Source organism: Phaethon lepturus, unplaced genomic scaffold (assembly GCF_000687285.1).
Source record: "Phaethon lepturus isolate BGI_N335 unplaced genomic scaffold, ASM68728v1 scaffold5493, whole genome shotgun sequence".
In the NCBI taxonomy this organism is placed as follows: Eukaryota; Metazoa; Chordata; class Aves; order Phaethontiformes; family Phaethontidae; genus Phaethon; species Phaethon lepturus.
This window is the reverse complement of record NW_010526855.1, coordinates 26,120-42,383: the sequence shown is the minus strand read 5'-3', so window position 1 is coordinate 42,383 and position 16,264 is coordinate 26,120. Positions and strand designations below refer to the sequence as shown.

The 16,264-nt window shown below is 39.3% G+C and overlaps 1 protein-coding gene across 4 annotated transcripts in view; it reads right to left on the bottom strand.

Annotated features, from left to right (window-relative positions):
* The window catches only part of PROM1 (prominin 1), a 61,505-nt gene that overhangs the window by 24,246 nt on the left and 20,995 nt on the right, over positions 1-16,264 (bottom strand). For 2 of the 4 annotated variants that reach the window (XM_010283183.1, XM_010283185.1), the window contains exons 3-7: positions 15,076-15,102; positions 13,349-13,554; positions 6,140-6,260; positions 3,317-3,380; positions 938-1,027 (exon numbers count right to left, since the gene is read on the bottom strand). In XM_010283183.1, the coding sequence (XP_010281485.1) occupies positions 938-1,027; positions 3,317-3,380; positions 6,140-6,260; positions 13,349-13,554; positions 15,076-15,102 (508 nt within the window). The remainder of the gene's footprint in view (positions 1-937; positions 1,028-3,316; positions 3,381-6,139; positions 6,261-13,348; positions 13,555-15,075; positions 15,103-16,264) is intronic. The other 2 variants (XM_010283184.1, XM_010283186.1) reach the window with 1 other exon arrangement.

Below are 16,264 nucleotides of genomic sequence, written 5' to 3'. Positions count from 1 at the left end.
GGAAAGAGATCATGTTTCATCAGCAAGCATTAATGAGTGTTCAACACTGTCAGCAAGCATTAATGAGTGTTCAACACTGCCTGGCTTTAGAGTTCATCCCAATCACACCAAACAAAAAAAACCCAAACAACCACTGGACAGGTGTTTAGTAGACAAAAAAACCACACAGCTACAACTAAAAATACACGAGTTACGAAAATAAAGTGCACTTCACACAACACAAGGTTTTATTGTATTTTTTACCTTTGATAGCCCTTTCCACTTTGACTTCAAGACAAATAAGAGAAATAAAGCAAAAAAGGAGAACGATGACGAGTAAATGAGAAAGAATTCATGGGTAAAATAAAGCCAAAGTGACTCAAGTTTAGGGATGTCTTTCCCTTTGCTCTATAAGCTGTATCTGATTCCTGAAAAAAACCCTTAAATAGAAAAAATAATAAAAGAGTATTTTCTTTAAAGGGAGACAGAACTAAACGTGAGCAATGCTAAACTCAAAGATATAATGAAGAAATGATGGTTAGCACTCTCATAATAGGCTTTGCAGTGTAAAGCACAGGACCATTGTATGTTCATTCCCTGGCCTGTCAAAGACTAACCTGCAAAGACCTATGGGCAGCTCAAAGCACAGTTTTCCTAGTCTTCCTTATATTCAAGGGCACAGAAAACTACCTATAGTGGGGAATTTGGATTTCATCCCTCTTCAATGACTGCTGAAACTAGGTATCAACAATGGCACATAAATCTTTTAGTTTTTAAATATATTTATAAACCTTAAAATATTTGAAATCCTCAGTTTAAAAGAAACATCAAGGCATGTAGAAAAATGTTAAGTTAAATCACAGTACTGCATAAAGCCATCCCATGCTGTGCATTAGAATGATGATGCCTGTCTTACCATGGCAACAGAATGTTAATACAACAATATGTACATCTTTACCTCCTGCCATTGTTAGAGCCGCATCAAGTGCGGGACGTACTTCTTTTCCCAGCTGTTCTTGAACCCGACTTCCAAGCAAAGGTCCAACATCTGTAGAATGGAGAGATTAAAAGAACCCATTACACACTAGTTCAATTTAAACTACCTCTTAGCACAGGTGCTGTCAGACTCTTACTTAAAGCATACATATATGATTAAAATTTCTCTAAGGCCTGACAGTCAGAACATTGTGACAGAAGATAACGCAGGAAGACGGTTCTCCTTTAGCTAGCTATAGGTCTATAAATGAAAGCAGTGAACCAAAATATGGCAGAGAATATTCACTAGCACTTGACCATATAGGTGAAGACACATAACATTTCAAACTCCAAAATATGCATTTTATTGCATTTACTACTTTTTTGGAAGTAGATTTTTTTCCCCACAATCTATCTTAAAGTGGTCCAGCATCTGGACAGGAATTTTGTGGCATACCCTTCCACTACACACTATGTTTTTGTAGTGCATGGGAAACAAGAAAATTAATTCTTTTCCTTTCTCCTGTTTCTCATGTATCCAGCAATGTCAAGGTCACCCACAACCCAGCCATCTCTGTTGAAATCCCTTAAGCATGTTAAGCACACGTCTGCCAGTCCCTGCCCGCTCAGGCGGTACATTCAGCACTGATGCTCACAGCGCTGGCTTCACGCTTCCCCACTTGTCCCACCTCCAAACCCTCCTCTCCCACTGCCCACAAACAGAAATGAAGCTTAGTTCAGTAAGACGACAGACAAATGCCAAGCAGAGTTTGGTGACACATCTTAATGTAACATATCCTTTAGGTAGTTGCTGGGTTCCCCCCATTTTCAGATCATGGTAAACTGCTTTTTGACTTTTCTGCTCTTGATGAGATGGGAATACTGCATGGTACAGAACCATCCATTACTGTCAGCACTGTCACATCTGGCTTGGGATGAGAATTTTTATCAAGGAGAAAACACTTTTCAGCATTTTCCTAGGTGGGCAAGCTGAATCTACATTTCTCTTGAGCTTTGTGCCACTGTTGTTCCCTTAAGAATGAAATTTTTTTGTCCCCAGGTGTCACACATTTAATTCTGGTATTTCAAGAAAATAAAGGCTATCTTTATTTATTGATGAGCACTCTCACCACAGATCCAGCTAGGTTCCTGTTAACTAACGTAAATTGACATTGAGAACAAATAAATATTTAATTTGAAATTTCGTTTGGAGTGCCTGGGAAGCTATTACTTGAAATGCACATGTCACATTATTAGTATTATTATAGACTTAAACACAACACATTTTTTTTAGACGAGAGTGTTCCTGTGTAGAATTAAGTAGGAAGACTACTACTACTACTTTCACAACCACATTCAGTGTGCTTTAGTAGCCTCATATAGACAAGACACATTGGCCTCAGGGTATGCCAAGCTGGCTGCATTAAGAACTACCTTTAAAATATGTTTTAAACCTAGATGTGCCTAGCAGCGCAGATTCTGGGCGCCATCAATTCATGATATGTGGCATGCTGCCACAGTTTCATAGTTTGATCCCAGCAACAATCCTCTTTAAAATCGGTTTTGGTATTTCTGTATTTTACTGCAGTCTGAAATGCAGACCTGTACACATTTATTAAGATCTGCTAACCATGCATCTTGAATTCTAATCTGCACTGAATATGGTCAGCCCTTTCTATTACTATGAGTTTTGGAAAGTTATGCTTAAATTAAAAAAAAAAAAAAAATCACTGGTTTAGTTGTTTCTGTTTACTGAGAGCTTTAAAATGTGACGCCTCGTATTCTAACTGTGATGAAGGGGAAAGTACAGCAGTTGTATTTCAAGTTTTATCTCCTGCTCTTCAACTGCGCATTCTGAAACGGCAAATACACTAAGCAGCTTTAGAAAGAAGACAAACTTACACCTCAAGTTCTAGCTGGGTAAAGGACAACCGTATAACAACAAAAATAAACAAATACAGAGGGATCTCACTCATTGGAATCATCAAAACAGCTAGTAGCTCTGCTCCTTGACATTTGGCTCCACAGTTAAAAACTGGGGAATAATATTCTAACAAAGCATTAAGTATTAGTGGTTACTGAACTATAAAAAGGAAAATCAAATATTAGCCTGACTTACTGTATATGCAATTTAATAAAAGACTTTTATTTCAGGAAATAACATGCATTACATCAGCTCCAAGATATTTTATGTGAAATGAATTTTAGGTTTTAGTCTCATTTACCACTGAGAACACCACTTCTCCTTAAAAAACATATTCTCATAAATAAAATTTCACTTTGCATTATGAGCTATCTACATCATCATCTTATCGAAGTCTTTAAATACACATTGCTAACCTTGTTAAATCAAAGTACTTACTATTTAGGTCAGAGAGTGCTTTATCCTTAGTTGTGTTGTACTGGCTCACCAAGTAGTCAATTTGCTGAAAAGATGATGATAAAAAAACCTGTTAAAATGACTGGGAAAAAGTAATGCTTTTAAATAAGAAGTCAAACCGCCACTTTGAAACAATCAAAATATTTGTGCAACCCCCTCAAATCCTCTACTGTTTACAGTTAACTAAGTATTTTAAGACCTTGCTTGGCTGAACTGCATGTAATAAAAGATGTGCTTAATTGGGAAATCTACTGAATTGGAACATCTCTGGGGCAAATGATTCAGCTTAAAAGTGTTATGTAGAAGGAACTGTGGCCTTACAAAGGCTTCAAGTCAGTCAGGCCAATAAGGTTTTGCATGTCTTCATCTCTGTTATTTGATTTTCCAGTGGCATTAGTTCCTCCATGGAGAGGCACGTGGCAACTTAATGGAGTGGTAATTTTGAAGCAATCCACCAGACTGGCTTGTACCTGGGCAGCCTCTCAGAGCTTCTCTTGTGGAAAGGAGATGGCTGCTCTGTCTTAACCAAAATGGTTTTCCTTACCCCCAGTGGATTTGGCCAAGTCACAACTTGGGCTCTACCAAGACACTGTAACAATATGAAACAGCCACTTAAGTTATCACCAGATCCTGGGTTTGGATCCAAAAGAACCATCCCAAGTGGAAATCTTACTATGCTAATTTTGAAAAGACATTAAATAACCTTCATTGATTTCTGCATGTTTAAAATAATGCATTATGAATCCTACCCCAATTGAGTTAAAGTAATATAAAAGTTAACACACTTGACAAATGGGGTTCCAATTATAACGTGACTCAAACGTGCACCAAAGTGTACCTGGCTTGCAGTCTCAAACTTTCTGCGGAGTAAAGAAAAAAATACAAAAAAGCCACCCTCAAACCAACCTATCAATCATACAGCAGTGGATGTAATTAAATGACAAAGTATGAGGCAGACCTCCTTTCTCTAAAAAAGGAGAAAAAAATTGAGAGCTTCTTACCAAGAAGGCTGTAGGTATATTTTTGTTTGTTTGGTTGGTTGGTTGGTCTTCCTAGGCTAACCTGAGGCCTAAAATTTTGCAGGGCTACAGGCTTTGCATTGTCTCCAGCAATGCCACAGACAAAAGGCAATTCTGTGTAACTAACAGTGTTAGCACTCAATACTCATGATGTGAAAACCTTCTATGACATGAACTCTTAACATGTGACTTCTTTTTACAAATCCTCTTATGTGCTGTACACCTCATACTGATGAGTCAAGGACATCATTTAGGATTTCAGAGCTGTATAGTCAATTAGTTAGACACTACAACTCTTTCAAGAAGCTCAAGTCTTCTCATATCCTTAAGAAATTCTTACAAACGTGTGTATAAATGATACCCATGTACCTTGTCTGGCAAAATGACTTAGAAGATATATCTGATGACTGCATCACTAAGTACCATCAAGTCTGAAAAAGAAAAATTAATCATCCTGCACCAAAACTAGAAACCTACTACCTAAGACTTTGAGAAACCCCTGGCACAAATGTTCAAGTCCTGACACCTTTAAATTCAATCTCAGGCATTTTTATTAACTTTTTAGCTAGTGTCTACTTTTTTTCTCTATTGAAATAGTTACTTCTATGTAACAGATTTTCTACTCCAACGTTTCCCGTTGTCGGCACTCAGCGTGCTGTGAAGGGGAGTCTGGCGGTTTCTGAGTCAACTGGATTATGTCTTTCTGTGCTCTGAGTCAGCTCCGGACTGACGAAAGGCACTCTGTTTCAAGAGAGACTGTTGGCATAACCTCCACGTCCTGCCATGTACCTTCACCACCAGACTGTCGCAACACCATGCGCAAATGAGTAATTGTATAGGGTACAACTCCAGATATGGAAACATTTAATGGCATCCCCCGGGTGTCTCTTGTTCTCATACAGTCCTGTCAGCAGAAAAACAGCTCACAGGTTATGGGAGCCCGGAGTTATTGTGACTGGGATGTTATCACACTCATAGATCCCACATAATTGTGTGAATTCCACCTATTTGCAATGTATCAGCCACGTGCAAGTAAAACAGATTCATTAAATTTAGTTAATTAAAATTAATGAAAGCCAAGAGGATACAACTGTTGGCCTTTTTTTTCATATTAATGCACAAAGAATTTAAATTTGTACATGGGAAAGTTTACAAGTCTTCCTTACTAGCATTTCTTTTTTTCTTTCAGTGGAAAAAAGACATGCAGAGGACTGCTTTGAGGGCTTTAAGGAACATTTGAAAGTAGAAAGGAGAGATTCTTTCCTGTTCAGCATGGCACAGTGTGACACTGGTTTAAAGAAAAAATAGTCAAAAATAATTCTGGAAGAGAAGTTATTGTAGCTCACTCCCAGAGCACGTACAAGTAAGTTCAAAACACAAGGAAACAGGAAAGAGTAACAGGGTATCCAAGTTTTCAAGTACTATCTTTTTTTATATGTATTCCTTTTAAAACTATAGTTTTCCCAAATGATTCACCTTCTGCTCATGATCTACACTCGTTCAGTAGGAGGAAAAGGGCCTACAAGCATCATCACAGCGTACTCCAGGACGGCTCAAAGACGCTCAAAGGATGCTGATCCATCAGGGTAACTCCCAAACATTTACTGCTACGTGAAAATATCTTACCTTGCATCTTTTATTCTACTTCATGAGACTGACACACAAAGAATAAACAAAATACCACAGGTGTGATTTATACCAAATAGAAAGGAACAATTGTTTTCTCAATACTTTTTTATAGCTCTTCCCCCCTACCCCCATTCCCCATAAACAAAAAATTCTTTACCGCTGGAGTGTCGTTAAGGAAAAGTTTCAGATCTTTAAAATTACTGTTAACCAGTTTCTTTGCTCCTCGGACTTGGTTAGTTAAATGCTGGTTGGCAGCATATGCACACAGCACTCCAACACTACAAAAAATACAGATAAAAGATATTTCTTTATTACTGTAAATGACCATTCTGACATAAAATAGAACTAAAATATGACAGCAAAAAACCTCAACATTATCAAAATAAAGGTTTCCATAAATTTACACACTCTCTTTTTCTTACTACAAGTTCTCACATGCACGAGACGGAGTAGAGGAATTAGCCATAAGGGCCACTGTTGTACTACTAATTCAAAAAAAGAACGGAAAAAGCAATGATAACCCAAAGTCTTCAAAGATTAGTAATGTATAGCTACCTATCCATTTGCACTGAAATGGTCAGAAAATGTGTATTGCCTGGGTAAATTGTACAAGACTTAGAAATGTTAGGCACTTTTAGAAGTATCATTATCCTTGACACAGCTACAAGCAAATGCTCATAAAATAACTGTAAAAAGAAATATTTTACATTTGAAAACTTCAGCAACATTTACTCATAATGGCCCAATTTATTTACATAAATGCATAGACATTTTAAAAGCACATGAATAATCCCTATTAACATTAAAATAATATCTAAGCATTTCCTGATAGTAAAACAAGAGGTAGAAAGTGAGACAGACTTCCAGTCAGCACTGCTGCTGATTATTTTCTATTTGATCATTCCCTGCTGTAAAATTCTAATTACAGCATGGCAGATCTGCACAGACAGTAAGTAAAAAGGCAATTAAAAGTCCCATGAGAGGCTTCAAAAGCTCTCTCATGACCCTTAGTTTTTAGTTTAGTTTAGGTGTAAAATAGACTTAAACAGAAGGATGACTTTTTGTTTTTAAACATCTCGCATTCACAACAGCTAACCTTTCAGATAAGCACCAGAAAAATCAAGAGTAGCCACCGGAGTTGTAATAGCCTCAAAAAGCAGATGACTACAAACCCGCTTGATGGGTTAAGCACTAACTTTCCACAGATTTAACTGGCAGACAGCACAGATCCACCCAACGCAGGCATGACGCATCCCCAAAGGGCAAACGCTGCCTCAGGGGCTGCGGTCAGGTGCATCCAGGGAATTGCTGGAGGGCACAGTTGTTCAGTCTCTTATTTTGCGTTGTAGTACAACTGCTCAATGCTAGAGAGGCAGCACCCTGAAGGGCCATTACGGACATCCAAACAAGAGGATAAGGGAGTCAATAACATAAATGGTACTGTACTATTCCCAGACTGCCAAACTTCCTGAGTTGGGGTGTCAAGGACCTAAATACTAGTATTTTTAAATAAGACCCTCCCTACTGGGCAAAATAGATATGGTAAGTACGATTCTTGCTCTGATTAATGTATGTTCAAAGGAAGCCATAATACAGCCACATAAATGAGAAATGAGTTGGTGGAGAGCAAATGGGTACCTACAATAATATGATTTGCATATCCTGGCAAGATAGGAGCAAACACCCTGATGATGCTCATCTCCTTTTATCAGTGATCCAAAACCAAACCTTCACCTTTATTTTGTTTTTTCCTATTTTAGCTTTCCCAAACAAGGTAAAGGCTTGTTTTCCTGGTAAAAATGTTCTCAAGTACAAGAATTTTTGCTGCTCTGACAAATACTCTCAATAGGAAAATCCTGGTTTCAGAGCGTGATACAGGGAGAGATGGCAAGACTATAGAGTACAGGTGCTGGTTTATTAGGATCGCTTCACTAACATTTTGTTCAATGTCCAAAAAATATTCAGAACATGTTGACAGTTTGACATAAAGAGGTTGCTTCCCTACCCAAAGTTTCAAAGCTATGTCTTCAAAACTGGCTGTTAACTACCTTCCCAGAAGTCACTAATGAACAAAGGGACACCAACATTTATCTTACTATTTATTTAACTAACAGCAAATGCTGTAGTTTTATTTCCACTATGACCAACACTTGAGCAGCCATTACCATCAGTTACCATCCATGAAATGAGAACTCAGAATGCATAAAATGCCAGGAAGCTGAGTAACTTTGAACATAAGCAGAAGTATGGGGTTTAATTTTGGACTATAATTTTATATTATTTCTTTTCACTCTACAGTGATGATAATTGTTTTTAAAACTTTTTTTTTTTTTCTTCTTAGAAAACAAACTATCTTAAGCTATCTGGAAAAGTAAACATTTGTATATCACTAAAACAAACTATCTTAAGCTATCTGGAAAAGTTAACGTTTGTATATCACCCTCAGGTTCAGAGTTTATAACAACATCCTCGCCCTTTGGACAGACAGTATTTTTATGTCCTTTCAATGTCATGCTCACAGAGCAGAAAGGTCAACTGGAAGCTAACAAAACAGTACTTTGTTAGACTTGAGCACAATCATTTTTCTCTTCAGTCTCCTAAATGGAAGGAGCGGGAAGGAACAAGATGGTGGAGATGCTTCAAGCAGACAAGGCACTCGGAACAATTGCGACTACATGCTGAATGTAACTAAACAAATACACAACATGAGAGAGGAAAAATCTGTTCGTCATATTAATTGAGCCTTGAGTCAACATTCAATAAGCAGCTACAAGGAGAGAGGCATAGAGCAGGAATAAAAAGGACAAGCCTTTTCTGTAACAGATTAGAGACCTCTTTAAACAGTTTCTTCGGGAGTCCAACCCTCCACACTTGATTTCCTGTCAGGTTTCACAGACCTGTATAAATGTTACTGATCCAGTTGCAAGGGAGGACCCAAGCTTTTTGATAAGCAAAAAATTTCAAGACACTCAACAGAAACCCTGAACAGAGTTACATACTGGGGAAATGCCACCTTCCTCACTACTAGCTAACGAATTTAAGAAAATAATGGGCTAGAGATTTCTGTACCAACTTTTTCATCAATTCTTTCAGATAATGTTGATTCCCAGGTTCTGAACAGGCATTACTAATCTCACAAATCCAAGAGGCCTTCAATGAAGCCTGAATGAGGTACTTGCCAAGATACCAAGTACCATTCCCTTCCTCCACACATGGCTTTCCCTAGCTTCGTACACAACAACGTAGGTTCTTTCTTGAAGCTGTGGATAACACAAGCTCTACTGGAAGGATAGAAAAACGAGTATGTATTTTTCTATCTAATAGCTGGGACACTGTCTGTCACCAGTATTATATTTGGTATCGCAATGTACACTTTCTTAAAAATAAAATGTCCTTCCTTGTCTTTACGATGTAGTGGAATTAATGAAATTACATTTCTTTCCCAGAGAAAAAGTGTGTTTGCCTAAGCTTGCAGATGACTAGGAGATAAAATGAGATAGCAGCTCTCTGTCCCTAAACTCCCAGTTAACCTTTGAAGAAAAGCACATAATTGTTTTAATGATAAATTTGGAATATCAAACCTACTCAGCTACCTGACAGATTATTTCTACATCCTGTGCTCTTAAGCAATAGAACCCTACTTTGTATGACAACAAGCTTGTATAAAACCTGTGAATTACCAGAAACACTGCATGTATTTCTGACTTAAGCTACCAAAAGAAATATATCAAACACAAAGTGCATCTACTGGAAATGACACAATGCCTATTAATTTTAAGATAAACAAGACTTCTGACTTGCTTCTTACACTTCTCCTTGAGGAAAGCATACTTCCTATGTACGCCTCACCTTCAGAGAACACATCAAGCTAGAATTTTTTTTTTAATAAAAAAAAAAATCTGTCATCTTTGTGTTTCCTTTACATATTATTCCAGTAAACTTAGTATTAAAACCTCATTCTAAATACTAAAGCACTGTATCAGTGGAAAGTGAGAAGAAATAATGATCCTCATGAGTAAAATCTGCATTGAAATCTTCTAAAACTTACATTACCAGCATATATATGTCAGTGTGACCTTGCATGCTGACACATAGAAAAGCCACCCCCACGTACAAGAGTTTTCAAGAGTTGTTACCTATATACACACAATCTACTGAAAGCTCCATGTTTGGCATCTTTCCCCTACTAATACTTTCTACCATGCATTTGACCTGTCTTTCCCAGCCAAGAAAAGATAGCTTGGACCCATCTTTCCATATCAAGGACTGAAAAATTTTACAAAAAAAAGAAGAAGAAAAAATGGCTCATGTTTACTGCTTTTCAAAGTTGTGATCCATTGACTGAGAGAATCCCAGAACAGCCGGCACTGCAATAGAGGTGGAGAGACGATGCAGGACATACACTTAGATGGTACACCCTTGTGCTGGTTTTGGCTGGGATAAAGTTAATTTTCTTCATAGTCGCTAGTATGGGGCTATGTTATGGATTTGTGCTGAAAACAGTGTTGGTAATACAGGAATGTTTTTGCTATTGCTGAGCAGTGCTTACACAGAGTCAAGGCCTTTTCTGCTTCTCATCCCACCCCACCAGTGAGTAGGCTGGGGGTGCACAGGAAGCTGGGAGGGGATGCAGCCAGGACAGCTGACCCCAACTGACCAAAGGAATATTCCATACCATATGATGTCATGCTCAGCAATAAAACCTGGGGGAAGAAGGAGGAAGGGGGGACGTTCATAGTTACGGTGTTTGTCTTACCAAGTAACCGTTACACGTGATGGAGCCCTGCTTCCCTGGAGATGGCTGAACACCTGCCTGCCCATGGGGAGCAGTGAATGAATTCCTGGTTTTGCTTTGCTTGGGTGTGTGCCTTTTGCTTTACCTACTAAACTGTATTTATCTCAAGCCACAGGTTTTCCCACTTTTACTCTTCCAATTCTCTCCCCCATTCCACCATGGCAGAGTGAGTGAGAGGCTGCATGGTGCTTAGTTGCCAGCTAAAACATGACAATCCCGAAACAGACAATCCCCTAGAAATACTTCCCATGCCCTCCAGCAGCCCTCCACATGTACATTCCAGTGGAAGGCCTTTAAAGCAAAGCTCTACTGGCGGAGATGTTGGGTTCAGGGTACTCTGATGGATGCATGCCTTGCTAAATGCAGCTTCTGAAGTGGCACAGCACTTGGTGAAGGAGTCTATGGCACTCCAGGCACCTGGCAGAGGTTTGGGAGACAGACTCCCAAAGAAGGCCCCCAATGCTGCATGAACTCTAAACTACGCCCTAAGTCCACCTTAGTGATTTCAGTCTTGATGTAACCCTGTATTAGCAGAGATCATTCAAGTTCTTGTTCCTTTGGCTCTGTCTGCAAGCAGCCATAAGCATTTTACTTGCACAGGACTAAAGTCTTCTGATTATTGTCACAGCCTATGTATGCAGCTGTTGCACAGTCCTTGAGATGTGTGGTTTTGGGAAGAACAACTACAGGTAAATCTTCCACCTAAGCTGAAATTGCATCGCAACTTGGGGAAGAAGTTGAGAATAAATCCAAAAGGAGACTTAGTCTGAGTACAGTATAAGGAACAGAGAAACAGTTTTAAGTAGAACTCAGGCTTTCTCCATTTTTTTTTTTTGCTGGGGTAATGGCTACCAACAAGACTGTCCTTTTGTGTTTCAGCATAGCAGTAAGCAAGCTGACATGGGCTTAAATAGACCCAGCCATGGCATCTTCTCTTCCCCTGTGAAAGACGATCCAGGAAGGGCAGCAGAAGCCTGCTTTGTATGAAGATGTACCGGAGACCTGAGCACTGTCAGGCAGGGGTCAGTGATATTAGCCCTGTGAAGTCCTACCTTGCCTTGCACAGCACTCACAGCATTAGTGCTGAGGAGTCATATGAGATTATCTCCCCCTGTGGAAACCTGCAGACAGAGCTCAGGCCAACCCCTCCCTTAGGGTAAGCATCTGATACTCCTGATGTCTTATAAAAAAGGACCAAAAAAGGATGAGTTAAAGAGGCAGTTTCCCTAGTCCTGGAAAAGCATCTTACTGATCATTGATCTCCCAGTCATCACTTGGGAAGAAGCATTTGCCAATGCTGGGTTTGCTTAATACCACAAGAATAGCTGGCAGCAAATGTACGAGTTAGAGACCAACAAGGGGCACAATCTCCTAATTTCTCTGCTGACAGGCAACATTCCTCAGCCATTATAACCAGAACATAGTGTCCTGCAACACAGCATCCTGCAACATGGTGTGAAGATAGCTGGCAAGCTCTGTGAGCTACCTTCAGTTTTGGCATGTGGAGAGGAAATTGAGTAACTACTTTCTTTGAGGGACCATTGTACTATGAAGAATTTCTGTCCTGTCATCATGGCAGGGATGCACCTATCACCTACCATACCATTCAGCTTTCTGGTCTTCAGAATACTTAAGCATCATGTCTGTTAGTGATGCCTGGGGAGAAAAGAGCATGTTCCCATACCTGATATCAGTGTAGACTACATTTGAGCATAGACAAGGTCTCAATTTGTCATGACAAACTTTAGTAAAGATAAAAAAATTCTAGATTACAGTGAAGTGACCAAGTCAATCCCACCTGACTGAACAGTCACACAGTATAGATCAAAAGACTTTTTTTTTTTTTAAATACAATCACAAAATAAGGATAGTAGGCAGGTGAAAATATGAAAAAGTTGAAGGAAAATAAAATACCTAAAAGCAAACAATGTCTTTTGAAAGCATCTACAGGGAAAAGACAAGACTGTAGTCCCTCATTACGTACTACACAACCAGCAGTATGCTCCTAACACTAATAGCGCAGGAATGTCTCCAAACTCCAGGATTTTACAGTGAGTGGATGCATGGTTTAAACAACTCAGTGCCCGAAAGAAAACCCATTATTTTGAACTAATAAGCAAATCTGGAGGACAGCAAATACTAAAGGAGTTCACACAATTGCTTTTCTCACCACCACTACACTATCAAGAACAAAGCAGTATGTTGTACCTCAAGTTCTCTTTGGCATGGTGACTGAACATAGGACACAGCGTCTTATGTTCATAAGTTTAACGTAACATTCTGCAATTGTCATTTTGAGACTGGCAAAAACTTCATTTGCCAAATTCAAGCTTAATTTTTTTGTTGTTTCACACCTACATTCTTCTCAAGTGAGTACATCATGTCCCGTGGATAGCAATGGTAGCAGCATTTTTATAATGCAGTCACATTTTCCTTAATAAGCAATAACATTACTTCGTCTAATAAAATCATTTCTGTACCTGTAGGCTAATACAGTAACATTATTTGTCATATGACACTGCAAAATTAGTGCTATACCAAGCTTCATATTGTTCTCTTTATCACACTTGCCTTATTATTAAAGAAGCAACAAAAAGAAATGTTGCAAAACAGCTCCTCTGACAGTCAGCATTTTTCTTCTGTCTTTGATGCATTTCCCCACCACAGTTGTCACAGCAACGACACATACAGAAGCAAAGTCCCACAAGAGGCAGTAACAAAATAAATAGCAATCCCAAGGCTGCGCAGACTATAAAACCGATTTCATAGTAGATGGCCTGTAATTCAGACAAAAATAGTGGTAATAGCAGATATCATACAGTAACTGCAATCAATATAGAGCAAGTAATTAAAAAAAAAAAATCAAACTACAGACTAAACCATCTACTAAGCTACCGAGGTTACGGACTTGGTTTATTTTGTCAATAATTGACAACTTTTCTAACAAAAAGATACATAACATTGTCTATACTGATAGCTAATAATTATTTAGCTGGAATATTAGCTAGGTAAACTACCGGAGTGAGTGCTAAGAGAGGAATATGCTCACAAGAAACGAATGTGAATCGATGCAATTGAAATGGGTTAAAAATGAACACATTTGATTTCCCAGGCCACACATTTACTGCTTCCCACATCTGTTTCCAAAAAGGCTCCACAAATGTCAGCAAGGCTGACCAGACAACTTCATCTGGGAGCGGGGAGGGAGGCTCGTTCTCCCTTTTAATCAGTTACGAGCGTAAAGGCCGGTGAGAACTGCGCAGGGAAGGGCTTCACCGGATGACTGACGGCAGCGGCAGAGGGTTCTCCAAACCGCTGAAGTAAAAACTGCCTCAGGACTGGAAAACATGGAGTGGATTTTAAGCTCTCTCAGGTAGAGGCATTGTCCTGCTGCCAAACAGGAAGGCGGCAGCAACTAACAGGACGCTTTCGAAAGCTGGAAGGAGCGAAAGGGAACGATGCAGCGCAAGGCCCTAACTAGCTCTTAGGCTGGAAGCGGTGCAAGCGCCCCGGGACCAAGAAGCTGGGCCAGGCAGCCCTGGCACAGCCCCCAAGGCAACATGGCTTCCGGGGACAAGCTGTGAGCCGGCTGTGCTGTCTCCCTCAGCTGCGAGCGCAAGCCAAGACGTCCAGTAACGGTCTCAGGCAAGCGTCCGCGCACGGAGGTAGACAGCACGTTGTGGGCACGCCCCAGCGGTCTGTCTTCCCTGGTAAATCTCTTTTCTCCTTCCCTTTCCCACTTTTAGAGCTAATTCTCACACCACTGGTCTCAGCCCTCTTCTCTCTCGCTAATCCGCCAGGACAAGGATGCAATTGAGGCTGTGCATTGTCCTGCAAAACAAGTTACAATTTCTCACAAGCTATCAGTCGTGCTCCAGTTCCAGCTTTGCTGATGCCCTTCCCCACAATCCCTAATTACCAACTGATCCCAATACAGCAACCATCACCATTAGCAGAGTTGCAAATTCCTGACCTAATTACCAATTCTAGGATGAAACCTATTTTTTTATTCTTAGTATTAACTGCTGGTTAAAAGCTGTTAATAATGACTTCTGAATAATGACTTCACAAATTAGATGCTTGGAACAAGAACTTGGCTAGATTTTGCAAAAGAACTACCATTTTCTAGTTAGCTGAACACTTCAGAAATTATTTGATAACATACATTTTAAAATAGGTTAGATGGAAAACCACATTCTAAATAACATCAAAAATAGTTATGGATGTTTTAATAGAAGTTGTGCGTACAGACATGGTTAGTTTCTTTTCAAAGCTGTACATCTACCACAAGACATTACCTGAAGAGTCAGGACAACATTTTCTGGCTGTGGAAGTCAAAACAAATGGAGAATGTGTATAATACACAGGCAGCATGCACAAAAACAAATCACGTGAATAATGAATAATCAACCATGACCAAAACAATTAACAACACAGAAACAATAATAAAAAGCCACTAGAGTACAATAATGCATAGACACACCATTAAATAATTATGGAAAATATTTACAATAGAATACATAGCAGATAATTTCTGGTTTCCTGGTAAGTGACAGGAATCTAGGATTTGTCCAACAAATATTTCCATCTTAAAACAACAGACCAGTTATTTCTACACTGAGCATCTGTTTCATATAATTCCCAACACACCTCACAGAACAGAAGGCCAGAGATTGTGTTACTCTGTGGGTTTAGCGATTTCTTCATGAATTCCACCCTTCATAACTGATCTGTGATAATCCCGACTGATTTTTTTCTTTTCAATGCTTATTTTATTTTGGCATAAAAGCAGCAGTTTTCGCAGCAGTTTTGGGACCTTAACACATTACACACAAAACTCACCCTCACTTTTAAATAATTATGTAGATGTTTATTTTAAATCATTCAAAAGTAAAAAAGAAAAGGCATTTAAGAAAGACTGAAGAACTCTGTTTATCAGGTTCTTAACTGATTCTTATCTGTAATTCCAGAAAAACACTGAAAACTAAATATTCAATGACAGGACTTTCAGAAGAACCCAATTTGCCCTTTGTTTCCACAACGGATATAGACTTCCTTGTATTTTTCCACTTCATTTCTGTATGGCTATTTCCCAGCTGATAATGCTTTCCCCTTTCTCTTAAGTTGAAGAAAAAAGGGAGACGGACAAGCTAAAGATGGCAAGATTCCTCAACATGAAGTCCAATGTGTGAGAATCAGAAACGTCCTCAAGTTTTAGGAAATTTTTTTCAGCATCACACATATCTTTATGAAACTTCTACTGTAGAATATGCTTAAAGTGTTCAAAATTATATTTGGAACTATACTTTTAATGGGAGGAAACCAAATGCTTACCCTCCCTTAAAAATCTGGTACCAAGTATGATTTTGAACGTTCAAAGCAAGCACATCTCCCAGCAGCAGCGAGCTGGCTCCCCCTGAGCAGGCACGGCTGCTGCGCTCAGCTGCCGGGCTGTCCTGGCAGATTGCAGCCCCGACAGGGGACAGG